Source organism: Muntiacus reevesi, chromosome 2 (genome assembly GCF_963930625.1).
Source record: "Muntiacus reevesi chromosome 2, mMunRee1.1, whole genome shotgun sequence".
NCBI classification, from domain to species: Eukaryota; Metazoa; Chordata; class Mammalia; order Artiodactyla; family Cervidae; genus Muntiacus; species Muntiacus reevesi.
Window position 1 is genome coordinate 55,221,681 of NC_089250.1, and position 24,321 is coordinate 55,246,001.

General features: G+C 50.6%; 1 protein-coding gene across 1 annotated transcript in view; it reads right to left on the bottom strand.

Annotated features, from left to right (window-relative positions):
- Positions 1-24,321, bottom strand: part of PHACTR3 (phosphatase and actin regulator 3) — a 186,254-nt gene that overhangs the window by 55,299 nt on the left and 106,634 nt on the right. Inside the window, exons 4-7 of the mRNA XM_065919696.1 lie at positions 22,956-23,138; positions 14,654-14,866; positions 11,887-12,061; positions 10,878-11,125 (exon numbers count right to left, since the gene is read on the bottom strand). Coding sequence (XP_065775768.1) covers positions 10,878-11,125; positions 11,887-12,061; positions 14,654-14,866; positions 22,956-23,138 — 819 coding nt within the window. The remainder of the gene's footprint in view (positions 1-10,877; positions 11,126-11,886; positions 12,062-14,653; positions 14,867-22,955; positions 23,139-24,321) is intronic.

Genomic DNA, 24,321 nt, shown 5'->3' on the forward strand with positions numbered 1-24,321 from the left:
AAGAGGAGAGAGAATATCTCAAAAAATAAGGAAATTCTAAAAGAACATTATTAGAACTCTTTTAGGAGGGACATTAGGAGAGTGAGAAGGCAAGATTTTATTTAAAGAAATAATAGCTGAGGACTTCCCTGGCGGCCCAGTGATAAAAAATCCCCCTGCCAATGCAGGGGGCATGGGTTCAAAGCTGGTCCAGGAAGATTTCACCTCCTGCGGAGCAAATAAACCCATCCTCTACAACGTACTGAGTCTGTGCCAGCAACTACTGAAGCCTGGGTACCTAGAGTCTGTGCTCCACAACGAGAGGTCACCTCAATGAGACGCCCACACACTGTAACTAGAGCACAGCCCCTGCTCGCCGCAACTATGAAGACCCAGCAGAGCCAAAAATAAATAAAATTCTAAAAAAAAATAATAGCTGAGAACACCCCAGACCTGGGGAAGAAACAGAACAGACAAGTCCATGAAGCCAAGGGAACACCTAATACCTCCAAAGAGACCTTCCTTCTCCAAGACACACAGTATTAAAACTATCAAAAGTCAATACCAAAGAATTTTCAAGGTATCCCAAGGGAAAAAAAAAAAGGTGACCTACCAAAGAACCCCATCAGGCTGCCAGCGGAACCCTACAGGCCAAAGGAGTGGCCTGGCCTCCTCAAGATACTGAAAGAGAGGGACTGTCCCCCAAGATTCGATCCAGAAAAGTTATCATTCAGATAGGGAGCAGAAGTAAATGCTTTCCCAGACACACAAAGGCTGAAGGAGCCAGACCTGCTCTGGACCTGCCTTACAGGAAATGCTGAAAGGAACTCTTCCATCTGAAGCCAAAAGGGGACAGCACACACCTATGTGAGTAAAACGGTAACAGGCAGAGTCAGAAACTGCAATTCTACATCAGAGTGGGTTTTTTAAGGTGGCTCAGACAGTAAAGAAGCCACCTGCAATGCAGGAGACCTGGGTTCAATCCCTGAGTTAGGAAGATCCCCTGGAGGAGGGCATGACAACCCACTCCAGTGTTCTTGCCTGGAGAATCCCATGGACAGAGGAGCCTGGTGGGCTACAGTCCATGGGGTCACAAAAAGTCAGACACAACTGAGCGACTGAGCACACACAGCATAAAGGTTAAAAGAGGAAAAATTTAGTAAAAATAACTATGTGGAAGTGTTAGTTGCTGAATCGTGTCTGACTCTGCAACGCCATTGACTGTAGCCCGCCAGATTCCTCTGTCCGTGGGATTCTGCAGGCAAGAAGACTGGAATGGGTTGCCTTGTCCTCCTCCAGGGGATCTTCCCAACTCAGGGCTTGAACTTGGGTCTCCTGCATTACAGACAGATTCTTTACTGTCTGAGCCGCCAGGGAAGCCGCCAAATAACTATCGCTACCTTCAATTTGGTAACAAACTCAAACATATAATATGAAACAGAAAAGGGGAAGGACAGAAAGCATATAGGCCAAAGAAGATGAGAATGCTACAGGTAGAAAGAGGACCATTGTATCTACGATATGACTTATACAAACACAGTGAGTACAAAACGTGACTCTAGAGCAGAGACACAAAGCATGAAAAAGAGAAAACAGAAAGTTTCATGGAGAATCACCAACCTCAGATAACAGAAACACAAGGGAAAAAGCAGCAGTGGTGACAGCGTTACCAGAACCCAGAGACAGAATGGCAATACCAGGCCCTCCTTTATCAGCAATCACCCTAAATGTAAACGGATTGAACTCACCAATCCAAAGACACAGACTGACTCACTGGAGTGAAAAGTAAGACCCAAGAGGCAGTTCTCCGGGGCTCCCTGACCCTGCTGCTCTCTGCACGAGTGGCCCTTTGCAACAAAGCCTTTTGCTTTGTCAGAAAGACAAAAAAAAAAAACAATAAGACAACTATATGCTACCTCCAGGAGACACATCCTGACTTTAAAGACAAACACAAGTGCAAAGTGAGGATACAGAAGATGATACTACAAGCAAACAGCAGCTGAAAGGAAGTGGATGTAGCCATACTTATATCAGACAAAATAGACTTCAAGTCACAGAAGTAACAAGAGACAGAGATGGACTTATGTAATCTTCAACAAATGGTGTTGGAACAACTGGATATCCACATACAAAACTGAAAACAAAAGATGAACCTGGACACAGACCTTCCTCCCTTCACAAAAATGAACTCAAAATGGATCACAGACCAAAATATAAACCATTACACCATAAAAATCCTAGATCACACAGGAAGTAACCAAGGGGACCTGAGTTATGGCAGTGACTTTTTAGATACAAGAGCAAAGGCACACTTCAAGGAATAAACCAGTTGATCAGTTGGAGTTTATGAAGTTAAAACTTCCGTTAAAGACAATGTTAAGGGTATGATGAGAAGTTACGGACTGGGAATCAACATTTGTGAAATACATCTGAGAAACAAATGTCATCCAAAATATACCAAACACCCTTAAAAGTCAGCGATAAGAAAACAAACCACCCAATTAAAAAAGGGGCCAAAAACCTTAACAGACACCTCACCATTTGCCATACAGATGGCAAATCAACAAATGAAAAGATGGTGCATCTCATGTGCCGCTGTGTGTTCGCTGCTCTGCCGTGTCTGACTCTCTGCGATCCCAGAGATTGTAGCCCGCCGGGCTCCTCTGTCCGCGAGATTTCCCAGGCAAGCATGCTGGAGTGGGTTGCCAAAGATGCCCCATGTCATGTGCCGCTAGGAAAACGTGAATTAAAACCATAGTGCAATACCACTACAAACCTATTAGAATGGCCAACATCCAGGATACCAACAACATCCAGGACACCGACAACCAACCAAATGTGGGTCAGGATGTGGAGCGACAGGAACTGTCACCCACTGCTGGTGGGAACACAAAACGGTACAGTCATCCTGGAAGACTGGTGGTTTCTTACAAAACTCAACAAACTCTTTACCATGTGATCCAACAACTGCACACTTTGGTATCCACGCAAAGGATTTGAAAACTTATACTCACACAAAAACCTACACATGGATACATACAGCAGTTTCATTCACAGTTGCCGAAACTTAGAAAGAACCAAGACTTCCTTCAGTAGGTGAAAGGGCAAATAAACTGAGGTCCATCTACACAGTGGAATATTATTCTGTGTGAAAGAGAAGTGAGGGTGTGAGAGGGAGAGAAACAGGTGAAGGAGATGAAGAGGCACGAACTCCCAGTTAAAAAATAAGTGAGTCACAGGCAGGAAATGTACAGTATGGGGAATATGGCCAGTAATTAAGCGATATCTTCGTACGGTGACAGACAGTAACTAGACCTACGGAGACCATTCTGAAATGTATAGAAATATTGAATCACTCTGTGTGTACCAGGAACTAACACAGTGTTGTAGGTTCAAAAGCAAACTCACAGAGAGATCAGACTTGAGGTCAGCAGCAGCAAGGGGTGGAAGGAGGAGGAATTGGATGAAGGTGGTCAAAAGGTACAGATTTCCAGCTATACGATAAATAAGGAATGTAATGTACATGATAAATATGATCAGTAGAGTTAACACTGATGTTTGTTATATACGAGTTTTAAAAGAGTAAGTCCTAAGAGTTCTCATTACAAGAAAAAAAATTTTTTTCATTTTGTATCTGTGTGAAAAGATAGATGTTTACTAATGTGAAATTGATTTCAGGATGTAGGTAAGTGAAGAACATTATGCTGCGCACCTAACTTACACAGTGTTATTTGTCAATCATATCTCAAAAAACTGGGAAAAGTAAAAATAAGGGGGAAAAAAAGAAAAAAATTAAATGAGTCATTCAGCCACAAAGTGACGTGGCAGAAACATAAAGTGTATATTACTGTGTGAAAGAAGCCAGTGTGAAAAGACTGCCTACTGTATGATGCCAACTGTGACACTCTAGAAAAGGCAAAACTATGGAGACAGAAAAAAGATGAGTGCTCGCCAGGGGTTGAGGAGAGGGAGGAATGAGTAGACAGAGCACAGAGCATTGTCAGGGTGGTGAAAATTCTCTATTGATACCATAAAGATGGACATGTCATTGTCTATTTGTTCAAAATCACAGCACATACACACCAAGGACAAACCCTAATTAAAGAAGGGACGTCGGGTGATGTGTCAATGTAGGTTCATCAGTTGTAACAAATGGTGCCACTCTGGAGAGGGTGTTGATGATGTGGTGGGGGTGGGGAGGCTGTGCAGGTATGCGGCAGGGGATAAGGGAAAACTCTGTTCGCTCTTAATTTGCTGTGAACCTAAAATTGCTCTAAAAAGCAAGATACTGTTGGGTTAGTCACTCAGCCATGTCCCACTCTTTGTGATCCTATGCACTGTAGCCTGCCAGGCTCCTCTGTCCATGCGATTCTCCAGGCAAGAATACTGGAGTGGGTTGCCGTTCCCTTCTCCAGGGGATCTTCCAGACCCAGGGATTGAACCCAGGTCTCCTGCATTGCAGGCAGATTCTTTACTGGCTGAGCCACCAAGGAAGCCCAAACAAATGCTTCCCTTACCAGGAATTAAACCCAGCCCGTGACAGTGACAGCACTGAATCCCAACCACTAGATCACCAGGGACCAAAAAGCAAACTCTTTGCTAAAAGTCACCTTTGATGGACCTGAGAACATGCTGCGTGTCCTGCCGTTGTCTGGGGCTGACCGCGCATGCCCATAAAGGTATCAGGTACGTGAGCGGGTATGTGCGCAAACGTGTCTGAGAGCATGTACACATGGAGACTTAAACACATAGCCCGTAACACATCTTTCTGTACTGATCAAGGCACGGTGTTTGCCTTGCGTGGAAATCCAACAGTCAGACCCAGACTATAGCAAATACACTTTTCACTTTAACCGGATCCAACAGGACGGTCTCCTAGCTGGTTCAGGGGCAGGTCTGCCTCAGATGGGGCCCCCACCACCTCAAGAATTAAGCCCTAATGTAGAGATTACGAGAGGATTCTGGTGGACAAGATGTTTGATAACAAACACTTCTTGGAGTGATGACACTGGACAGACATACCCTGCAAAGGCTCTGTCAACACCAAGTTATGAGGATAAATAAATACCAGTGTAGTTTCTTTAAGAGAATTAGAGATACCAAGGGAACATTTCATGCAAAGATGGGCACAATCAAAGACAGAAATGGTATGGACCTAACAGAAGCAGAAAATATTAAGGAGAGGTAGCAAGAATACACAGAAGAGCTGTACAAAAAAAGATCTTCTCCGCCCAGATAATCAGGATGGTGTGATCACTCACCTAGAGTCAGACATCCTGGAATGTGAAGTCAAGTGGGCCTTAGGAAGCATCACTATGAACAAAGCTAGTGGAGGTGATGGAGTTCCACTTGAGCTATTTCAAATCCTAAAAGATGATGCCGTTCAAGTGCTGCACTCAATATGCCAGCAAATTTGGAAAACTCAGCAGTGGCCACAGGACTGAAAAGGTCAGCTTTCGTTCCAATCCCTAAGAAAGGCAATGCCAAAGAATGCTCAAACTACCACACAATTGCACTCATCTCACATGCTAGTAAAGTAATGCTCAAAACTCTTCAAGCCAGGCTTCAGCAATACATGAACCATGAATTTCCAGATGTTCAAGCTGGTTTTAGAAAAGGCAGAGGAACCAGAGATCAAATTGCCAACATCCATTGGATCATGGAAAAAGCAAGAGAATTCCAGAAAAACATCTATTTCTGCTTTATTGACTATGCCAAAGCCTTTGACTGTGTGGATCACAACAAACTGTGGAAAATTCTGAAAGAGATGGGAATACCAGACCACCTGACCTGCCTCCTGAGAAATCTGTATGCAGGTCAGGAAGCAACAGTTAGAACTAGACATGGAACAACAGACTGGTTCCAAATAGGAAAAGGAATATGTCAAGGCTGTATGTTGTCACCCTGCTTATTTAACTTATATGCAGAGTACATCATGAGAAATGCTGGGGTGGATGAAGCACAAGCTGGAATCGAGATTTCCAGGAGAAATATCAATAACCTCAGATATGCAGATGACACCACCCTGATGGCAGAAAGTGAAGAAGGACTAAAGAGCCTATTGATGAAAGTGAAAGAGGAGAGTGAAAAAGTTGGCTTAAAGCTCAACATTCAGAAAACTAAGATCATGGCATCTGGTCCCATCACTTCATGGCAAATAGATGGGGAAACAGTGACAGACTTTATTTTGGGGGGCTCTAAAACCACAGCAGATGGTGGTTGCAGCCATAAAATTAAGACGCTTGCTTCTTGGAAGAAGAGTTATGATCAACCTAGACAGCATATCAAAAAGCAGAGACATTACTTTGCCAACACAGGTCCATCTAGTCAAGGCTATGGTTTTTCCAGTAGTCACGTATGGATGTGAGAGTTGGACTATAAAGAAAGCTGAGCACCGAAGAATTGATGCTTTTGAACTGTGGTGTTGGAGAAGACTCTTGAGAGTCCCTTGGACTGCAAGGAGATCCAATCAGCCCATCCTAAAGGAGATCAGTCCTGGGTGTTCATTGGAAGGACTGATGTTGAAGCTGAAACTCCAATACTTTGGCCACCTGATGTGAAGAGCTAACTCATTTGAAAAGACCCCGATGCTGGGAAAGACTGAAGGTGGGAGGAGACGAGGACGACAGAGGATGAGATGGCTGGATGGCATCACCGATACAGTGGGCATGAGTTTGAGTAAACTCTGGGAGTTGGTGATGGACAGGGAGGCCTGGCGTGCTACAGTCCATGGGGTCGCAGAGAGTCAGACATGACTGAACTGATCTGAACTGAGTGCAGTGTCTGTGATTAATAACTCATGAAGCCACCACCTGGTACTTCTCTCCTTCTGCACCTCCATCTGTCAGTCCTAAGTTGCTTCAGTTGTGTCTGATTCTTTATGACCCTATAAACTGTAGTCCCTCCAGGCTCTTCTGTTCATGGGATTCTCCAAGCAAGAATACTGGAATGGATTGCTATTTCCTCCTCCAGGGGATCTTCCCAACCCAGGGATTGAACCTGCGTCTTGTATGTCTCCTGCATTGGCAGGCAGGTTCTTTTCCATTAGTACCACTTCTGCACCTCAGAGATCTACAAATAACATACCACCTGTAACCCTAGGAGTGGGGTCTGAACTCAAGAGAAGCCAAGAAAAGCTGATCGTTGCTGCTGCCCTACTGGGCAAAGCAGAATGTGTTCATGGGTTTTTCCCATGGTGAATCATTTTCCCCCAAAAGTAAGATGTGTAGACTCTTCCCAAAACAGATATGGAATTTCTCCCTCCAAGCATTTTGTCTCAGCGATCCGTAACTCTGAGCAAGCTATGGACACATATGAGAATGTAATAAAGGTGAAGAGCCCACATTCTGTACTGGGTTTCAGGGTTCAGGGATCCCAGATTGTGTACCACGGCCCCAGTCACAGATGTCAGGGCTCCCCTCTGGATGTGGGGGTCTTCAGGTGTGCCTCACTGTGTTCAATGGGCCCAGCCCTCCACGGATGCTTGACGGGTTGGATGTGAGCCCTTGACCTTGAGCCCCAATGCTGGTACCCACAGGAGGGGCAGCTTTGCCCAGGTTTGCAAATATAATCAGCGCAGCCTTTCCCAAGCACAGCCTGGTGGGACCCTTGGCACGTTAATACCAGCAGAGCTTCTAGAATGAGTTCTACCCTCCCTGTTCCCGTCACTACCGTCAATCTCTAAGTCCAGTTAAGGACACCGGTTTTTGGAGACAAACAACAAGAGACTCAAGTTTGACCCACACCCTGGGAGAAACCTCAAAGGAGGAAAAGTGGCTGATCCCCACAGGAGACTACAGATACCACCTTCTTCCATCCCGACACCCAGTCATGCATGACATTTATTGTGTGTGTAGCACGCAGGGCTGCAGACGTGGCAGGAACCTCTACATGATGAAGCCCTGACCTCAGGCATCTGTGTTGGTGGCGAGAGGACTCAAGGACAGAAGGTGAGGGCGGGGCCAGCAGGGCCGTGGTGGGGAAGAGTCACTTGTTTATACTTGCCACCTTCCTGGAGGAGGTGGCGTTTTAAACCCAGTGGAGCTGCACATACCTCCTACGCAGTGGGAATGGGAGCCCTGTGGTAGGTGCATGAAGAGGTAGGGGGTGTGGCCAGGTCCCCGGGGGCCCAGGAGGAGACAAGCCAGGTGATGGGGACAGGCCACAGGGGTTTCAGTGAGGACCTGCATTAAACCCTCAGGAAGCTCCTGGTGGGGTGTGAGCAAGAGGTGACATTGCCCGATGTCCATCTGTGTGGAGGGGCTAGAACAGGGGTGATGGCGGAGGCAGGGGGGCCCGGGGGAGGCTGAGTCCAGGCAGGAGTGGACGGAGCAGCTCAAAAGAGGAAAATCGGCCTGAAATCTCCAAGGAGATGCCATCTGCATGTCAGGTGCAAGATCAAGAGTGGCGAGGTAGCCCCAGGTCATGGAAAGTCAGAGGCCCTGCTCATGGGGACAGGGAACAGTCTGGGTTTGGAGGCAAAGATCGAGAGCTCACATCCAAAGGGGTCAGGTCAGAGACACCTCTGAGATCCCAGTGGACATGCTGAGTCCACAGGGGACCTCTTGGACCTCAGGGCACATGGGCTGGAGGACCACTAGATAGGCAGACGGCAGTCAAAGCCATTCACCCAGCAAATACCCACTCACTCCTACTTAGAACTGGGAGTGTATGGATGAGAGGCACCAGCCCTCGCGTGGACAGCAGTGAAACACATAATAATAGAATAACTGATAGATTTGTGAAGAGACAGAGAGGCTTCCCCGGAGGCTCAGACAGGAATGAATCCACCTCCAATGCAGAAGACCCAGGTTTGATCCCTGGATTGGGAAGATCTCCTGGAGAAGGGCATGGTAACCCACTCCAGTCCTCTTGCCTGGAAAATCCTATGGACAGAGGAGCCTAGCGGGCTACAGTCCAAGGAGTTGCAAAGTCAGACACAACTGAGCAATGAACAGTTCACTTCAGAAGATAGATAATCACAAAAATCACGGTAAAATTGCAACTGTGTGGAGTGCTGAAGGAAGGTCAGAGTGCTGTCTTCAGAGTGGAAGATGAGGGAGTTTGATCTGATCAGTGAGGAGAAGGCAGAGGTGGGTGGGGACCCGCCCAGGCTGCAGGTCCCAACTAAGGCAGGTGGTCCCACAGCTGAGGACCTGATGATGGGGTTGGTGGGGGTGGGGGGTAAAAGGCCTTGGGGGTGACCCTGGCTCCAAGAGAAGAGGAGTGTGTTACACCATCAGGAGCAGCCGCTCCAGGTAGACAGTCACCCTCAAAGATTGCTGTACCCAGAACCTGGGAACATGACCTTATTTTGGGGGAAAAGAAAAAAAAAGATGTAATTTGCTTTTGCAGATGTAATTAAGGTAAGGATCTTAAAATGAGGAGATCATCCAGGATTATCCAGATGGGCCCTAAATCCCATGATAAGGAAAGGAGAGGACACACAAGAGCTGATGCAAGATGGTGGCAGAGATCTGACTGATGCAGCCACAAGGCGAGGACCACCTGGAACCCCCAGCAGCTCAAAGAGGCAGGAAGGATCCTCCCCTTGAGCCAGAGGGAGCACGGAGCAGTGGGCAGAGGCCAGGGAAGCTCCAAACACTGTACAAGGTACAGGGCAGCCTCACACAGAGGATGGCCCAGCCCTCAGTGTTGCCGAAGTTGAAGGACCTGCTTCAACCCCGATCTGTCTACATCAGCCATTCTCAGACATCACCCTGTCCTGTAGGAGGCTGATGGGTGTTTAAGGGGAAAAGTCTCAGAACCAGGTAAGCCTGGGAAACACACAGGCTTCAGCCTCTTCTCAGATGTCCAGGGTCTTTGGCTCTGGGTTTCTGACAGGAAGACCCTGGTTTGACTTCCATCAGTCACTTCCAACCACATGTTAGCTTCATCCCACGCCCCCACACACACTACGGCTGGTGCTCCCGGAAGTGCTTCACCAGACCCAAAGTGGACAAGGTCCAGAGGGATGCAAGGTCACAGGAGGGGGTGACAGCCAAGGCCAGTATCCAGTCCTGGGCTCCCGGTCTGTCCACCTGGTCACGGCTGCCCCCACCTGACCCCCTTAGCACCGGGCAAGTCACAGTCAATACCAGCCCTTCCCTGTTTTCCATCAACACTGGGACCAGGTCTCCAGGAGCTCCCTGCAGACCATCGTGATTGTTACCATGAGATGCTTTCAGGAGGAACAACGACCCTCCCCTAAAGGCCTTACAGCCATGTCACTCTTGACCCTCCTGCAAGAGACGGCGCTGAGCACAGCTCACATCAGGACTGAGTATCCATTATCAGGAGGGGGCTACGATGCTTTGTCTTGCGAGCCCCCATATCCTCAAGGGTAAGACTGAGCAAATATTCTAACCTGGAGAACATGTTGTGAGGACAGACAGATGTCCAAGGACCTGGTGGACACATGGTCCTGAACAAGTAGACAATGCCGGATTTACAGTAGTTCTGAGATGACCATTGGCATCAGCCTGCCCTCCCTTCCTCCCTCTTCCATCTCATCTTGCTTTCTTATTAGCATTTTCTGCCACATCTTCCAAATGCTGGCAATCCAAGTGCCACCAACACAATGACATCCTGCCACCTCATCCCATGCATCGATGCTTTCAGTCGCTGGCTGAGCCACTTTTGTGTTTTCAAATACACATGAAAATGTATGTGCGACTGTCAGAATCAAACAAGCTTCTTCGGGTTCCTCCTAATTGTGCCCTGAGCCAGTCCACAGGCCCCCGCTCACATACAAAGGGGCATCTCTCTCCACTACTCTCTGGCACATGGCCTCCACCCTGTGCCCTTGACTCTGGCAGCATCAGAACCCCCAAACCTGCGCTTGGGCTCCATGCCTCTGGAAGGAGGCTCCTGCCCCAAGAGACCCACCCTCTGCTCACCGGAGATGATGGAGTCATTCAGGGCCTCTTCGTCCTGATACAAGAGCAGGTCGTCCTTGAGTTCCGCATTCAGGATCAGGTTCTCCTTGTTCTCCTCGGACTCCTTGGCTGCCGTCCGCTTACCGTCAGAGGCCCCGTCGAAGCTCCAGGCCTCCTCCCGCTCCTTGCCCCGCTCCACGCTGCATGTCCTCGACAGCCGGACATCCATGCGCTTCTTTGGGGACCCTTTACTGTCCCTGCCTTGGAAACTGAAGCAGAGATGCAGCTCAGGTTATACACTGTCCCTGTCACCCGGACACCCTGCAAAGTTGACCTGAAGACTTCTAACGGGTTTTGCAAAGATGGCCCCTGAGTGCGTGCAGCTGATACTCAGGACAAGAAGTGCCAGAGGTTCACAGGGCTTTCAGCCCAAAGTTGCTCAGAATGTGTTGTTCTGAATGATGCTGACATGCATGTAATAAAACCTGCTGAGACAGCGCAACCAATGCGCAGATCAAGAATTTCCTAAGAACCGAGCAGAGCATCTTCTTTGTCCAATATTTCTGCCAAGCCACATGTGTGTTCTGGTATCTGTTTTGCCCTCCAGTGATTCACTAGTCTTAGCCTATGAGGCGTGTGAGGTCAAGAGTAAGAGTCAGCTTCCGGGCAGGTTACTTGTGCTCTCGCTGGATGAAAACAGGACTCGATCAGAGTCCCCAGACAACATAACAGCTACTTCTCCCTCTCGATCCTCTCATGTGATGCTCCCACTCGACCCTGGGTCCCTGGACCCTCCAGGGGAAACACAGGGGCTTAGGGCCTGGTTTTCACCCTCTCCCTCTCAGAATGTGGCCACTGAGACCAGCTGCCAACCAGCTGTAGAGCCCGGTGCAAACCCGAAAAAGGGAGTGCCCTGCTCAGCAGCTGAGAATTCCAGGACGGTGAGAGCGGAGCGCTGAGGCCAGCCTGGACCCACCCCCCGTGACTCCCCCGAGGGGGGCTGGCCCTGGACGGGGGTTCAGGCCCTCACCTGTCCTGGCGGTGCTTGGTGGCCAGTGCCCTGTGCAGCTCCTCAATGACGCGGCTGGGGGGCAGAGGCCGGTGGACGGTGGTGAGATGCGGAGACCCCGTGGGCGTGGAAAGCTGTCCTCGGAGGGCAGGGTCAGTACTTTTCCCGCCAGAGCCTTGGAAGAGTGTGGCCTGGCCTGGGGCATGAGAAGAGCCAGTAAGAAGGTAAGTCTTTGGGGTTAGACACGAGGGGCTTTGCTGAAACACAGGAGCCTGTGAACAGAGAGGACGCAGGGCTCCCGGCCAGGTGAACCCACTAGCATCCTATCTGAGATGCTGTGCCAGGCTCCCTCCCCCCAGAGATGGAGATGGGTACATCCCTGATCCGTTCCCCTCTATCCTTGGGACCCCTGAGCCTTACAGACAGCAGTGCCCACAGGCCCTCGGCAAGTCTCGGGCACGGAAAGCCCTCTTCCTATTTCTCTACAACAAACTTGACATCCTGAAGCCACGCTTCCTCTTGTGGAAGCTGGAAGAACTCCCCAAGCTGTACAGCCATTGCTGAGCCTGGACCACCACCACAGCCTCCCTTTGCTTCCCCATCACCCATTCACGTCTGCCTGCAATCTGCACCTCTCCTTGTGGGAGTCTTCTGATCAAGGCTCTCCCATTCTCCTCGGGACAAGATCTGGGCTGATGACAAGTCCCAGGGCCCCACAGGTTGTTCCTGATCATATTTTAATATGCTTTTTTTTTTTTTTAATTGAAGTATAGTTGATTTGGGCTTCCCTGGTGGCTCAGCAGTAAAGAATGCACCTGCCAATGCAGGAGACGCAGGCTCGATTCCTGGGTCAGGAAGGTTCCTGGAGAAGGAAATGGCAACCCACTCCAGCATCCTTGCCTGGAAAATCCCATGGATAGAGGAGCCTGGTGGGCTGCAGTCCATGGGGTTGCAAAAGAGCTGAACACAACTTCGCAACTGAACACTCACACGTAGTTGATTTACAGTGTTGTGTTAATTTCAGATGTACAGCAAAGTGATTCAGTTTAATACTGAGACATACTTTGATATGTTTTAAAAATAGGCAACGTATTTTTAAAGTACTGAACACCACGTGTGTGTGTGCTCTGTGGGACTGACCCCACGGACTATCTCCTGACAGGCGCCTCTGCCCTTCCTCCTCCTCCTTTGCTGCCGCCTAGCTGAAGCAAACATCTCCCCCCAAAGGAAATGAAGACAAAGTCACCAAAATGCAGACTCCGCTACAAGAGATCCAGGCAGAAGTCCACAGCAGGCAACCCTCCTGTCCTCTCCCACTCCTAATCCAGTCCTCAGACTCCTCATCCCTGAGGGTGGGTGGGAGTCAGAGGAGTTGACCAGGGGCCCCTAGGACCCACAATTTAAGACGTGGGGAGAGTGGAGGGGTCATGGGAGACGAAATGGGCTGAGGTCTGATCACGTCCAAGCACAACGCGGGCAGAACGTCTCCAAGCAAATTACACAGAAGCCAGAATAAAGCGGGGGGATGGTGCCTCAGCCAGTGGATTTCCAACTGATTTATGTTTCAATGGATGGAATGGGGATTATCGCGAAGATAGTAACAAAATACAGGACAGCACTATTTGCCTCAAAACTTCATCTGTGTGACCACACCACCCAAGGACTAAAGGCTCTGACTCATTCCCAGAGATGGAGAAAGAGGCAGGAGGCAGACGAAGGGGTCAGGTCACCTGACTGCCCCTTTGATCAGTCACCTGCACTTGCTGAGCACCTGCTGTATGCAGACACTGGGATCTGGGGCTGAGGGCAGAGTTCCCTCCCTAGAAAGGCTGGTCCAGGGATCGAGGGCTGGGCTCCTGGGAGTGCCTGGGGCTGGGCAGCTCCTGACAAGTGGTGAGTCGTCGTATTACCGCTGGTGGTCAGGGATTAGAGCAACACTGCTGAGCTCTGCTATCCGCTGTCACCTTCATGCCCACTGCCCGCAGAGGCAGAGTGTAAGGATTTATTCTTAAAAACAATCGTCTCTGTGTGAAGGGCCTGCTTTTCCTGAGACCAGCAGTGATGAGACAAGATGTACCAAAACTTGAAAAAGTCAATGTCTCCGGGTCCCGGGATCTTTCAGCCAGGGTGGCCAAAGCTACAGAAGGAGATGCCCTGGGAGGGGGGCGGTCTCTGCTGAGCTGGGCTCCCCGCTCTGACTACCACTCTATAGGCTGGTGTGGATTCCTGGCTCTGCCTTGCTGGTTGGATGCCCACAGAGGTGAGCAGAGATCATAAGTGAAACAGAGAGAAAGAAAGGGAGGGGAGATAGGGATGGGGAGGGAGGGAAGGAAGAGAGAGAATGAAAGAGAAGGAGGGGAAGACAGGTAGAACAGGGGGTGATGAGAGGGAGGGACAGAGGTAAAGGGGAGGGAGGGAGGAGGCAAGAAGAGACAGACAGACAGACACTGACCCAGAAGCAGAGAAGGACAGTCAGTCACCCAAGTACCCAGATAGAAAGGCTGTGGTTGTGTCTCCTGCCTCCAGATTCTGGAAGAAATCTTTGACAATTGCCCCATGTTTGCTTAAGGGAGTCCAAGCCCCTGCTTCTGTCGGCCAAGCTCCTCAACAAGGGCCGCCCTCCCGCCTCCAGCTCTGCTCCCCAGGACTTGCCCAAAACCCCACTCACAGAAGCCAAGGGTGAGAACCAGCCCACAGTGGGAGCCCAGTCAGGACCGGTGGGAGGCATGGATGGGTGAGAGGAAGGAAGAAGGATGGAGGGTGGATGGGTGGATGCTCGTAGACCCACCTGTGACACTTCTTGTGGTTCTGGAGCCTGCCTTGGGTGGTGGGGTGGGCAGCAGCGGGGGGCTGGGGAGCTGGCCCACGGATCTCTCCAGGGGTCTGGGAGGACTGTCCAGGGAGTCGGACCCAGCTAAGGCTTGAGAGGGCTCGTCTGTGCTAGGTGGGAGGCTGCCGGCGGCGTCTGCTTCTTCCTCTCTGGATGCTGACGACACCTTGGCTGGTTCAAAGGAAAAACAGAGTTCACAAACAGCTGCTTCTCTGGCTGGGGCAGGTGTGAAGACAGTGAGGGGGCTTTGGCTGGGTAGGCTTGTTATCATGAGATGGAGGGGTCACTTCCCATACACACGCAATTCCCTGTGAGCTCAACAATCGACAGAAACATCAGAAGCCGAGAGAGGAGGGAAGGAAGGAGGAGGGAGACAACTTCAAGAGTGTGGGTGACTCTGCCCCTTTCCCCCCTCAGCCTGTGGTACTGAGGCTCCCACCTCACCTGGGGTTGCTGGTCACCAGCACAGGCTCTGGAATCAGACCCAAGCTGGCCCTGCACTTTCTCTGGGTCCTTGGATGAGTTACTGACCTCCTATGTCTCCATTCACGTTGGATGACGTTGGAGTAACAGCCAGAGCCCCTCCCAGGATTGCTGTGAGGTTTAACCAAGAAGCAACAACGACATGCATGCCTAGCACATTGCAGACCCTCAAGTTCCTGAGTTATTGATTTTCCATGCCAGATTTTCCAAAGCCCTGCACTGGGTGAGCCTGTGAGCTGAGTGGTGAGGGAGAAGCAGGGGGTTTAGCTTTGAGGAAGGGTCAGCCAGCCCAGAGGCCCCTATCCCCTCTTCTTCCAGCTGCTGGTCAGGCTCCTCCCCCTCCAGGAGCACTGACTGCCCACTCCTGTGCCTTCTCCCCACCCATCAACCCTCTCCTTTCCCCCTTCTCTTTCTCCACTCAAGTTCCACCATCCCTCAAGCCCTCTGCCACCCTTCCTCTCCACTTAGCTAATTAGGAAAACCCCATCTCTGGATGCAGCCTCCATCTGTTGGCTCCTGTCACTGTGGAGCATTGTAGAAGAAAGGCAGTGACATGGGAACCCCCATCCTGGCATCTCAGGACCACCTCCCTCCACACCCTTGGCTCTGCTCCATCCTGCAGTCACTCAGCTTCAGACCTTCTCTGTGTCTCTCCTACCTCGACAGTTTCTTACTCCCTCCTCCCTTGCAGCCTCACCTCCAGCTTTACAGAGGAAACTGAAGTCATCAGACCAGGGGGTGCAGGGGAGCTCAAACACAAACCTACCACCCCTGATATACTATTCCTCCTTCCCTGACACAAGAAGAGAGGCGGCCTCCCATCCCCACCTTGGGACCCCAGCCTCCCTAGCCTCTCAGGCCACATCCCAGGTGCCCAGCCCTGGGTAAGGCATTGCCCCACATCATGTAATTTCATGTTTGCAATCACCTATGGGGGAAGAGCCTAACTCCCTCTGCAAAGCTGGCCCCAAAGTCACTGTGTAGTATTCACCCATCATCAGTCAGGGAGTATGCCTAGCAGGGAGGGTGTGCTGTCCGTGGTGCTGACTGAGGCAGGCCTGATCCTGTCCTCACAAACCTCTGAAACTATAGAAGGGACACTGCACGTCCCATACACCCCACTGTCATCACCATTTCCATTTTCTTATTGTCCCTGTTGGAAGCTGAAGACCTCTCTGGCCAGACGTTCTCCCTCGTGAAGCTCATGGAAATGCAGAAGGGCTGGGCCTCCCAAATCCTGATGAAATGTCCCCTTCCCATCCACTACAGATGTCAGAGTCAGGTTTATATCACTGAGAACAGCAATTACAGCATGATCCTCACTTTATATCCTGCATGGATATGCACATGAAAACACTATGGTTTTATTATTATTACATCTGCCTTATTTAGCTTTTAACTTGAATTTTTTTTAATTGGAGGACAAATGCTGTATAAAGTTGTCTTGGTTTCTTCCATACAACAATGTGGTTAGTCACAATTTTATGTATATATATATATATAAATAAATATAAATATTTATAATATATATATAAATAAATACAAATATTTATAATATATATATATATATACACACACACACATATATATATATCCCCTCCCTGTTGAATCTCCCTTCCCCCCAACTCACCCCTCTAAGTCATCACAAAGAGCCAGGCCAGGCATCCTGTGTTATACAGCAGCTTCCCACTAGTTATCTGGGCTTCCATAAGGGTCCAGCAATAAAGAATCTGCCCGCCAATGCAGGAGATATGAGTTGGATCCCTGGGTGGAGGAGATCCCCTGGAGGAGGAAATGGCAACCCACTCCAGTATTCTCGCCTGTTGAGAATTCCATGGATAGAGGAGACTGGCAGACTACAGTCCATGGGGTTGCCAAGAGTCGGGCATGACTGAGCACGCATGCATACACAGCACTACTCATCTATTTCACGCATGACAGTGTGTATATGTCAAAGCTACTTTCTCAGCTTGCCCCACCCTCTCCCCTTCCCCTGCTGTGTCCACAAGTCCGTTCTCTACTTTTGCATCTCTACTCCTTCCCTGCAAAAAGGTTCATCAGTATCATTTTTCTAGATTGAATGTGTGTGTGTATATATATATATATACACACACACATACATAAATACATAATATTTGTTTTTCTCTGACTGTATTTCACACTGTATAATGGGCTCTAGGGTCATCCACCACACTGCAACTGACTCAATAAAACTGTCCTCAAAAGTATGATTTGTTCATAGAGATTTTTTTTTAAGACTCCTAGACTTCAAGACTAATGTTATATCCTATGAACTGTTACCTGTTACTTCTAAGAGTCTACAAGTCTGATTGTTTTAGTGAAAAAAGTTTCACAAAAATATTAAAAGAAATGTTCTGCTTCTGGGTAAAAGCAGACGTGTGGTTTCCTTGTTGAGCCATAGGCGAGTGAGAACCATCCCTTTTCTCCACATGGGCAGCAGCCCTGTGGCTGTGTTGGGTCTCCTGGTCTGTGTAAATCAGCGCAGGGCAGTGGGCCCTGATTCCTGGAAGGCCATGCTCCTGGCCCAGGCCCTCAGTGGCCACGCTTGCAGATGCAAGCACCAGGAGTGGGGCTGGCATGAGCTGGAAGGACTAGTTCCAGGCTTGGTTCCTACCCTCTGAGCACCCAGCATGCTCCCCATGTCATGGTTTTGGGGCAGACAGGTGACAGAGGAATGATTCACCTGGTCTCAGGCCCCCCACTCTCCCACATCCATCCTTTTCTTCTGTTGTGATCAACTTATTCAAGAAGCGTGACCTTGGTCTCTAATCGCTAAACCTCAGTTTCCTCATCTGTATAAAATACCCGCTCCTGCCCACCACTAGGGAGGGAGCGAGACTTCCATGAGATCACAAAGCGGCTGTTAGAAGCTATTCAGTACTTTGAACAGTTACAAGCCACTCTGCCAGGAAGAAAAGCATTTTGGAACAGCAGTCATGGGCTCCATCCATCAGATGCTGTGAGACAACCAGACTGTCTCCAGACACTGCCCAGTGTCCCCTCCAGAGGGATGCCCAAGGCTGAGAGCCCCTGCTTGATGCTGACACTACTCAGACTTTTGAGATGCTCTGTGGAGTCTCGTGGACAGGGCAGCCCCTCATGAGACCCACAGCTGTTTGATAATAAGTCTCCTGGGTCCTGTCACCATGGACACTCCAACAGGCCAGTTTCTCCCTCTGGGCCTTGGTCTCCTCGCTGGAACCTGGAAGAATGGACAAGGTGGGCATGTCTGAACTGGATTCCACAGGCTCCCTTGGGAGGGTCACCGAGAGAAGGGTTAGCAAGGAGACAGAGCAGCCCAGGGCCAGGGTCTCCACACCCTTCTCGGCCAGAACAGGTCCACTTGGCTGTCTCAGCACAATCCTCCCACCTCTGTCCCCTCGTCTGTGGCTCCTGGACACCATGTCCCCTGGTACCCTCCCGCTGGTCTCACCTGCTCAGCCCCTCTCAGGCTCCTCCAGACTGCCCCAGCCCTCGGTCCTCTTCTCCTTAACTCACTCTCTCATCTAATTCTCTCCTCCAGTCCTCTGGCTTCAGAATCCATCCCATCTCTGCTGACCCTTGACCCTTTCCCAGTGCTCCAGACTCATCCATTATTGGCCACTCTGACACCTGTGTCTGGAGGGCAACAACAAAATGAAACAGGCAAACCCACCTCCTGATTTCCCCGGAGAAATCCTCCCCCACTCCCTCTTCTCTCTCACTTATCTACCCATCCATCTCACAAGTGTCTTTGCCGAGGCACCCTCCTAGGAGCTGTGGACAATGACACTGAGCAAGACAGAGCCCCACCTTCACCAGACTCAGTTCATGGTCCTGCAGCCCCCAGCGGTCCAGCCAGACTGGACACAAGGCTCCGTCCCTCTCCTTTCCTCCTCACCATCTAATGCATGAACACATCCTGGGCACACTACTTCCAAAATAGTTCTCAGAAATACTGTCCTCTCAGTGTCAGCCACTCCAGCCTCTGCCTGGACTTCAGCAATGACCTTCAAGCTCCTTTCCTCCCGCCCGTGATGCCCCAAATCCAGTCTCTAAACAAGAGGGTGTCAAACTGTTGTATAAAGGGCTTTGACTTTGGAGGTTATAAGGTCTCAGGAATGGCAACCCACTCCAGTATTCTTGCCTGGAGAATCCCATAGACAGAGGAGCCTGGTGGGCTACTGGGCTACAGCCCATAGGGTCGCAAAGACTGAATGACTAACACTTTCATATCATGGCCCAAATCTATTGCCTAAAATAGGGGCAGCAAACCTTACTGTAAAGGGCTCGACTTTACAGCCTATAACGTCTCTGTTGGTCTCAGCAGAAAACTCTGCTGGCGGACACAAAGAGCAAACTGCCCTGGCCGCCCACCCAGGTGGATGTGGGGCCACCTGTCACCCCCAGGGTTGCCCAGCAGACCTTTCTCAGATGATGGAAATGCATCCTCTTTCTCTGCTACAGCAGCCACGCTGGCCAGTGAGCACCTGACCAGTGGCTGATGGAACAGGAGAGCTGGATTTTTATATTGGTTTTGGTTTAAATTCATATAAGTCACCACTCAGCTAGTGGACAGGATGGCTCTGGATTTCTGGGAGTCAGTAGCCACAGCCCTTCAACCAGAGAGATCTCAGGGTAAGCTTCCAGCAGACCCGTGGAGGTCCCCTCACCCCACTGGCCCAAGGTGGAATGTGGGTGCCCATGTGCTCTTAGGGATCTGGGACTCAACACACAAGGCACTTGCAGCCCAAGCCTCCTCTGAGTCTCTCCTCAAAACTCACCACACATTGAGCCCTCACACCCCAACCAGTCTGAAGGGTCCTAGTCTGGGGAACTGGTATCTCAGCACCTCCTCTCTAAATCAGCATCTTCCTTCACACGCTATGTAAGCATGCAGCTACCACTAAATTCCAGAATACTGTGACGCTGAAACATTAACATCTCAAGTGCTGTGTTTTTTGTTTTTTTTTTTTTAGTGTAAAAGCGGAAGCCAGTTTTGCATGTTCACTGCGTTTGAAATTCCATCCTCAGGGTGTCCCTTCCTGTCCTGACCAGCAGAGGTCGCTGCTCACCCACTGAGCTCCCAGCCAAAGTCCTTCTGCCTGGGACATGCTGATGGGTGGGGGGGCTTGCTTTATAACCAGTTATCACCCACCAGCTGAGAGAGACCAGCCTGAGAAGAGGACGGGGTGGACTGGGGGGGACAGCTGCCATGGTCAGTTTCACTGAACCCCAATGACACCCAGCACGCTTGGACATGGGTGAGGAGACTGGCCAACTCCCAGAAAAGAGCTTTGACAACTCGGGCCCAGCAGTGGACACTGGTGATGTTCGGACACCTGCTGAGAGGGTACAGGGAGGGTGCTATCTCTGCCTGGTCCAGGTTCACGGTGCCAGCCCACGAGCTGATTGTACAGACAAATGCAGCCTGGGCCTGACCTGTAGCCAGCAATCCGCTGACCCTCCTCTAGATGACAGAACAACCCACATTCCAGAACATGCCAGAAGCACAGCAAAGTCTGGCTATAGTTGGGGCTGTCGAATGTTATACTTAAGAGCATGTCTGGGAATCAAATCCCAGCTTCACCACTGATGCACTCTGGTGGCCTCAGGGAAGTGACTTATTCTCTCTGGTCCATCTTTAAAAAAATGGGGGACTTCCCTACAGCTGACTCAGGCTGGTGTTGACAGAAACCAACGCAATATTGTAAAGCAATTATTCTTTGATTAAAAATAAGTAAATTTAATTTTTACAAAGTGGGGGCCTTCCCTAGTAGTAAAATGATAAAAGATTCTCTTTGTAATGCAGAGGACACAGGTTCGACCCCGGGTCAGGGACCTGAGAACCCATACCGCGGGGCAACTAAGCCTGTGACCACAACTCCTGAGCCCGTGAGCCCTAGAGCCTGTGCTCTGCAATAAGAGAAGCCGCTGCAAGAAGCCCCAGCAGTGCAACTGGAGAGGAGCCCCGACTCACCACAAACAGAGAAAAACCCGAATACAGAAATGAAGACTCAGCGCAACCAGAAATAAAATAAAATATTTTAAAATGGGGCTAAGATAATTCAGCACACAGAGAGCATGCTCCCTGAATGCCACTTTTCCTTTAAATTCACGTACGCGTGGGAACACCAGAGTTCAGCCCCAGCCCCACAGAATCCGGTCCCGTTTAACATCAAAACAACGGGTCCTCCCGGGACTTTTGGCGAATGTTCTATGGCTGATGCCACACCATCCACACAAAACTAGGAATCATCCCAAACACAAAAGCCCAAAGTCAACCCAAATCACTGAATCCAAACTTCTCAGCTCCCAGCCACAGTGACTGTGTGGGAACAAGGGTCCAGGGGGCATGGGCTTTGATGGCTGAAAAGCAGCTAGCTACACATGTGAATTTTTGTGAATGCTCCTGAGTTTTAAGCCCAGGCAATGTTGGAAGTGGTGAGTTTAAGGTCTCTGCATTAGATTTCAATCCACTCCCTCACTGAAGGGGCTTTACTCAAGGTCAGGCTTCCAGAAGAGCCTGGAGCGGCAGTCCTGGTCCATGTTCTCGGTGCAAGATTTGTGACCTACAGCACTGCCAGAGACCCGGGGGAGTCCCCATTCAAAGCAAAACTCAGGTGCACCCACATCCCCAAACATGCGTGCTGTTAGTGTCAGGGCCTCTGGGGGGCGTTGGCAAGCAACCCAACACCAGGAGTTAATGCAGCGCCCTCCCCCAAAGGGCTACTTTTCCACAATGTGTGTGTGTGCTCAGTCATGTCTGACTCTTTGTGACCCCAGGGACTGTAGCCTGCCAGGCTCCTCAGTCCATGGGGTTCTCCAGGCAAGAATACTGGAGTGGGTTGCCATTCCCTTCTCCAGGCGATCTTCCCAACTCAGGGGTTAAACCCTCAACTCTTAGTCTCCTGCATTGGCAGGCAGATTCTTTACCACTAGCACCACCACAATGATGATGACAAAAGTGATGATAAAGGTGATGATGACAGCAGCAAACACTTGTGAACACTCAGTGTGAGTGACAACTAAGCTAAGTGGTTTCACTGTAGCAACATGACCCCATTTACAGCTGACGACACAGGTTCAGAGAGGCTAAGTGACTCGTCCACGGTCACACAGTGAGGAGTTCAGTCATATCTCAAACCCAGGTCAGGCTGATGTCAAAGACATTGCTCTCAAGTTTCTAGTTCTATAGCTTTGGCGCTTCCCTGGTTGGTTCAAAGGTAAAGAATCTGCCTGCGGTGCAGGAGACATGGGCTTGATCTCTGGGTAGGAAATAGCAACCCACTCCAGTATTCTTGTCTGGAGAATTCCATGGATAGAGGAGCCTGGCGCAGTACAGTCCATGGGGTCACAAAGAGTCAGACACGACTACAACTAAAACAACAACAAAAATCCTTGGATGAGTTACCTGTGTACCCCCTTTTCATCAACAAGTGAAAGGGGGCAACAGCATCAGTCATCTGGGTGTTCTTCCAGGGTTCCACGTGACAGCACTTAGAATGGCGTCATGCACACAAGTAGCCACGTGCGTTGGTTCTTGGGGTCGCCAGCGTTACGATAAAGGTCAGTATTGGCTCTTGGGGTCGCCAGCGTTACGATAAAGGTCAGTAGCTGCTGTCACACTGACCACACCTCAAAGGAATGAACCAGGCCTGCTGCCTCTAAGGACAGCCTTCCACCAAGGTTGCTGCCCAGCGCGGGCCAGGATCCCTGTCTCACCCAGGTCAACAGTCATCCTCGGAGTAGCTCCACCCCAGTGTCCAGTCAATACCTGCATCGTCTGCCTGGTTATCCGAGGCCAGTGGTTCGTCCAGGGAGGCCTGGTCGGTCCCTGTGGCCAAAGGGCTTCCCGGCGCGGCTTCCTCTGAAGGCAGCGGCTCCTGCCGGGGTGTGGAGGGTTCGCTCTGTGCGGCACGGGGCTCTCCGTCGGGACTGCAGGCTTTGTTCTCAGCATCTGCAAGAATGTCAGCTGTCAGCCGGGCCTGACTCCCTTCCTACTGGCTCTCATTCACACAAAGTGACTTCCTGGAGGAACACCATCCCAGGCCTGGGGTGGTACCCTGCATTGCTCCCACACACCCTGGGAACTCCATCTCCATCTCCAGTCTCCCTAGGGCGGCACCAGTGTCACGCACACCTGCCCCGGCCTCTGCCTGCACCACGTCCAACCCACACCTGAGCCTCTGTGATGCCCCTGTCCCACCAGCCAAGGGCACCCAGACAGGTGATGACAAGCGCCGATTGCTGTCCATCCCCAAGGTGGTAGGTTGTTACCATCGTGGCTATAAATAACCTCCCACTTCAGCACCCCCATCCCACCACTTGGTCCCCGTTTGTCAGATCTGACATTGTGCCAACCCTGGAAATCTGCAGGTTAACAAGACAATCCTTACCCACCTCCCACAGGAGGCTTAAACTCTGGGCGGCCACACATGGCATCACCAGCCCAGGGACAGGGCACAGCCCAGGGCTGAGCGGGAATCAGGGAGTCCTTGGTCTAGACAGTGGCCATCCCAGGACGGAGGATACCAGACTCCTAGCAGGACACCTCAAGAAGGACCGGCACCACCCCTTGCTTGGGGCTCAGCGGCTGGAACCCTTGAGGGTCTGGCCCTTGCCTGGTTGATTGCCCTTCTGGGGTCATATCTTAGTGTTGAGGGGTTCGATGCTCGAGCATAATGACTGTTTGGTCCAGGTCACACAACCACACAGCGCAGGTTCAGGCTGGAGGCCCAGCCAGTCAATCATGGTCAGCTCTGAGACACAGCTCCCAGCCCTGGGCTTACAGCACCCACACAGCCCCCTGCTCACCCTAATCCCCACGGCTGATTCACCCGGCCACCATGGGGCGGGCTGTCAGTGTAACCTCTGCACATCCACATGGCTGGCCTGCTCAGCACCATAGGGGCGCCAGCCTGGCTTGAAGAACACGGAGGCAGGGGGAGGATTTATTTCAGAGCCGGGAGTCCACTGCCCAAGTCAGGTGGCAGTGTTCCCCCCACTCCCCAAAGTGTCCAGGTGGGACAAAAAGTATAAGGTTGCCCTCTCCACCCATCCCACCCCACTGCCCCCAGTTCTTATGCCCGGGCAGCAAATGGCTCCAGGCCTCAACTTCCACTTCTGTAGAATGGGGCTAA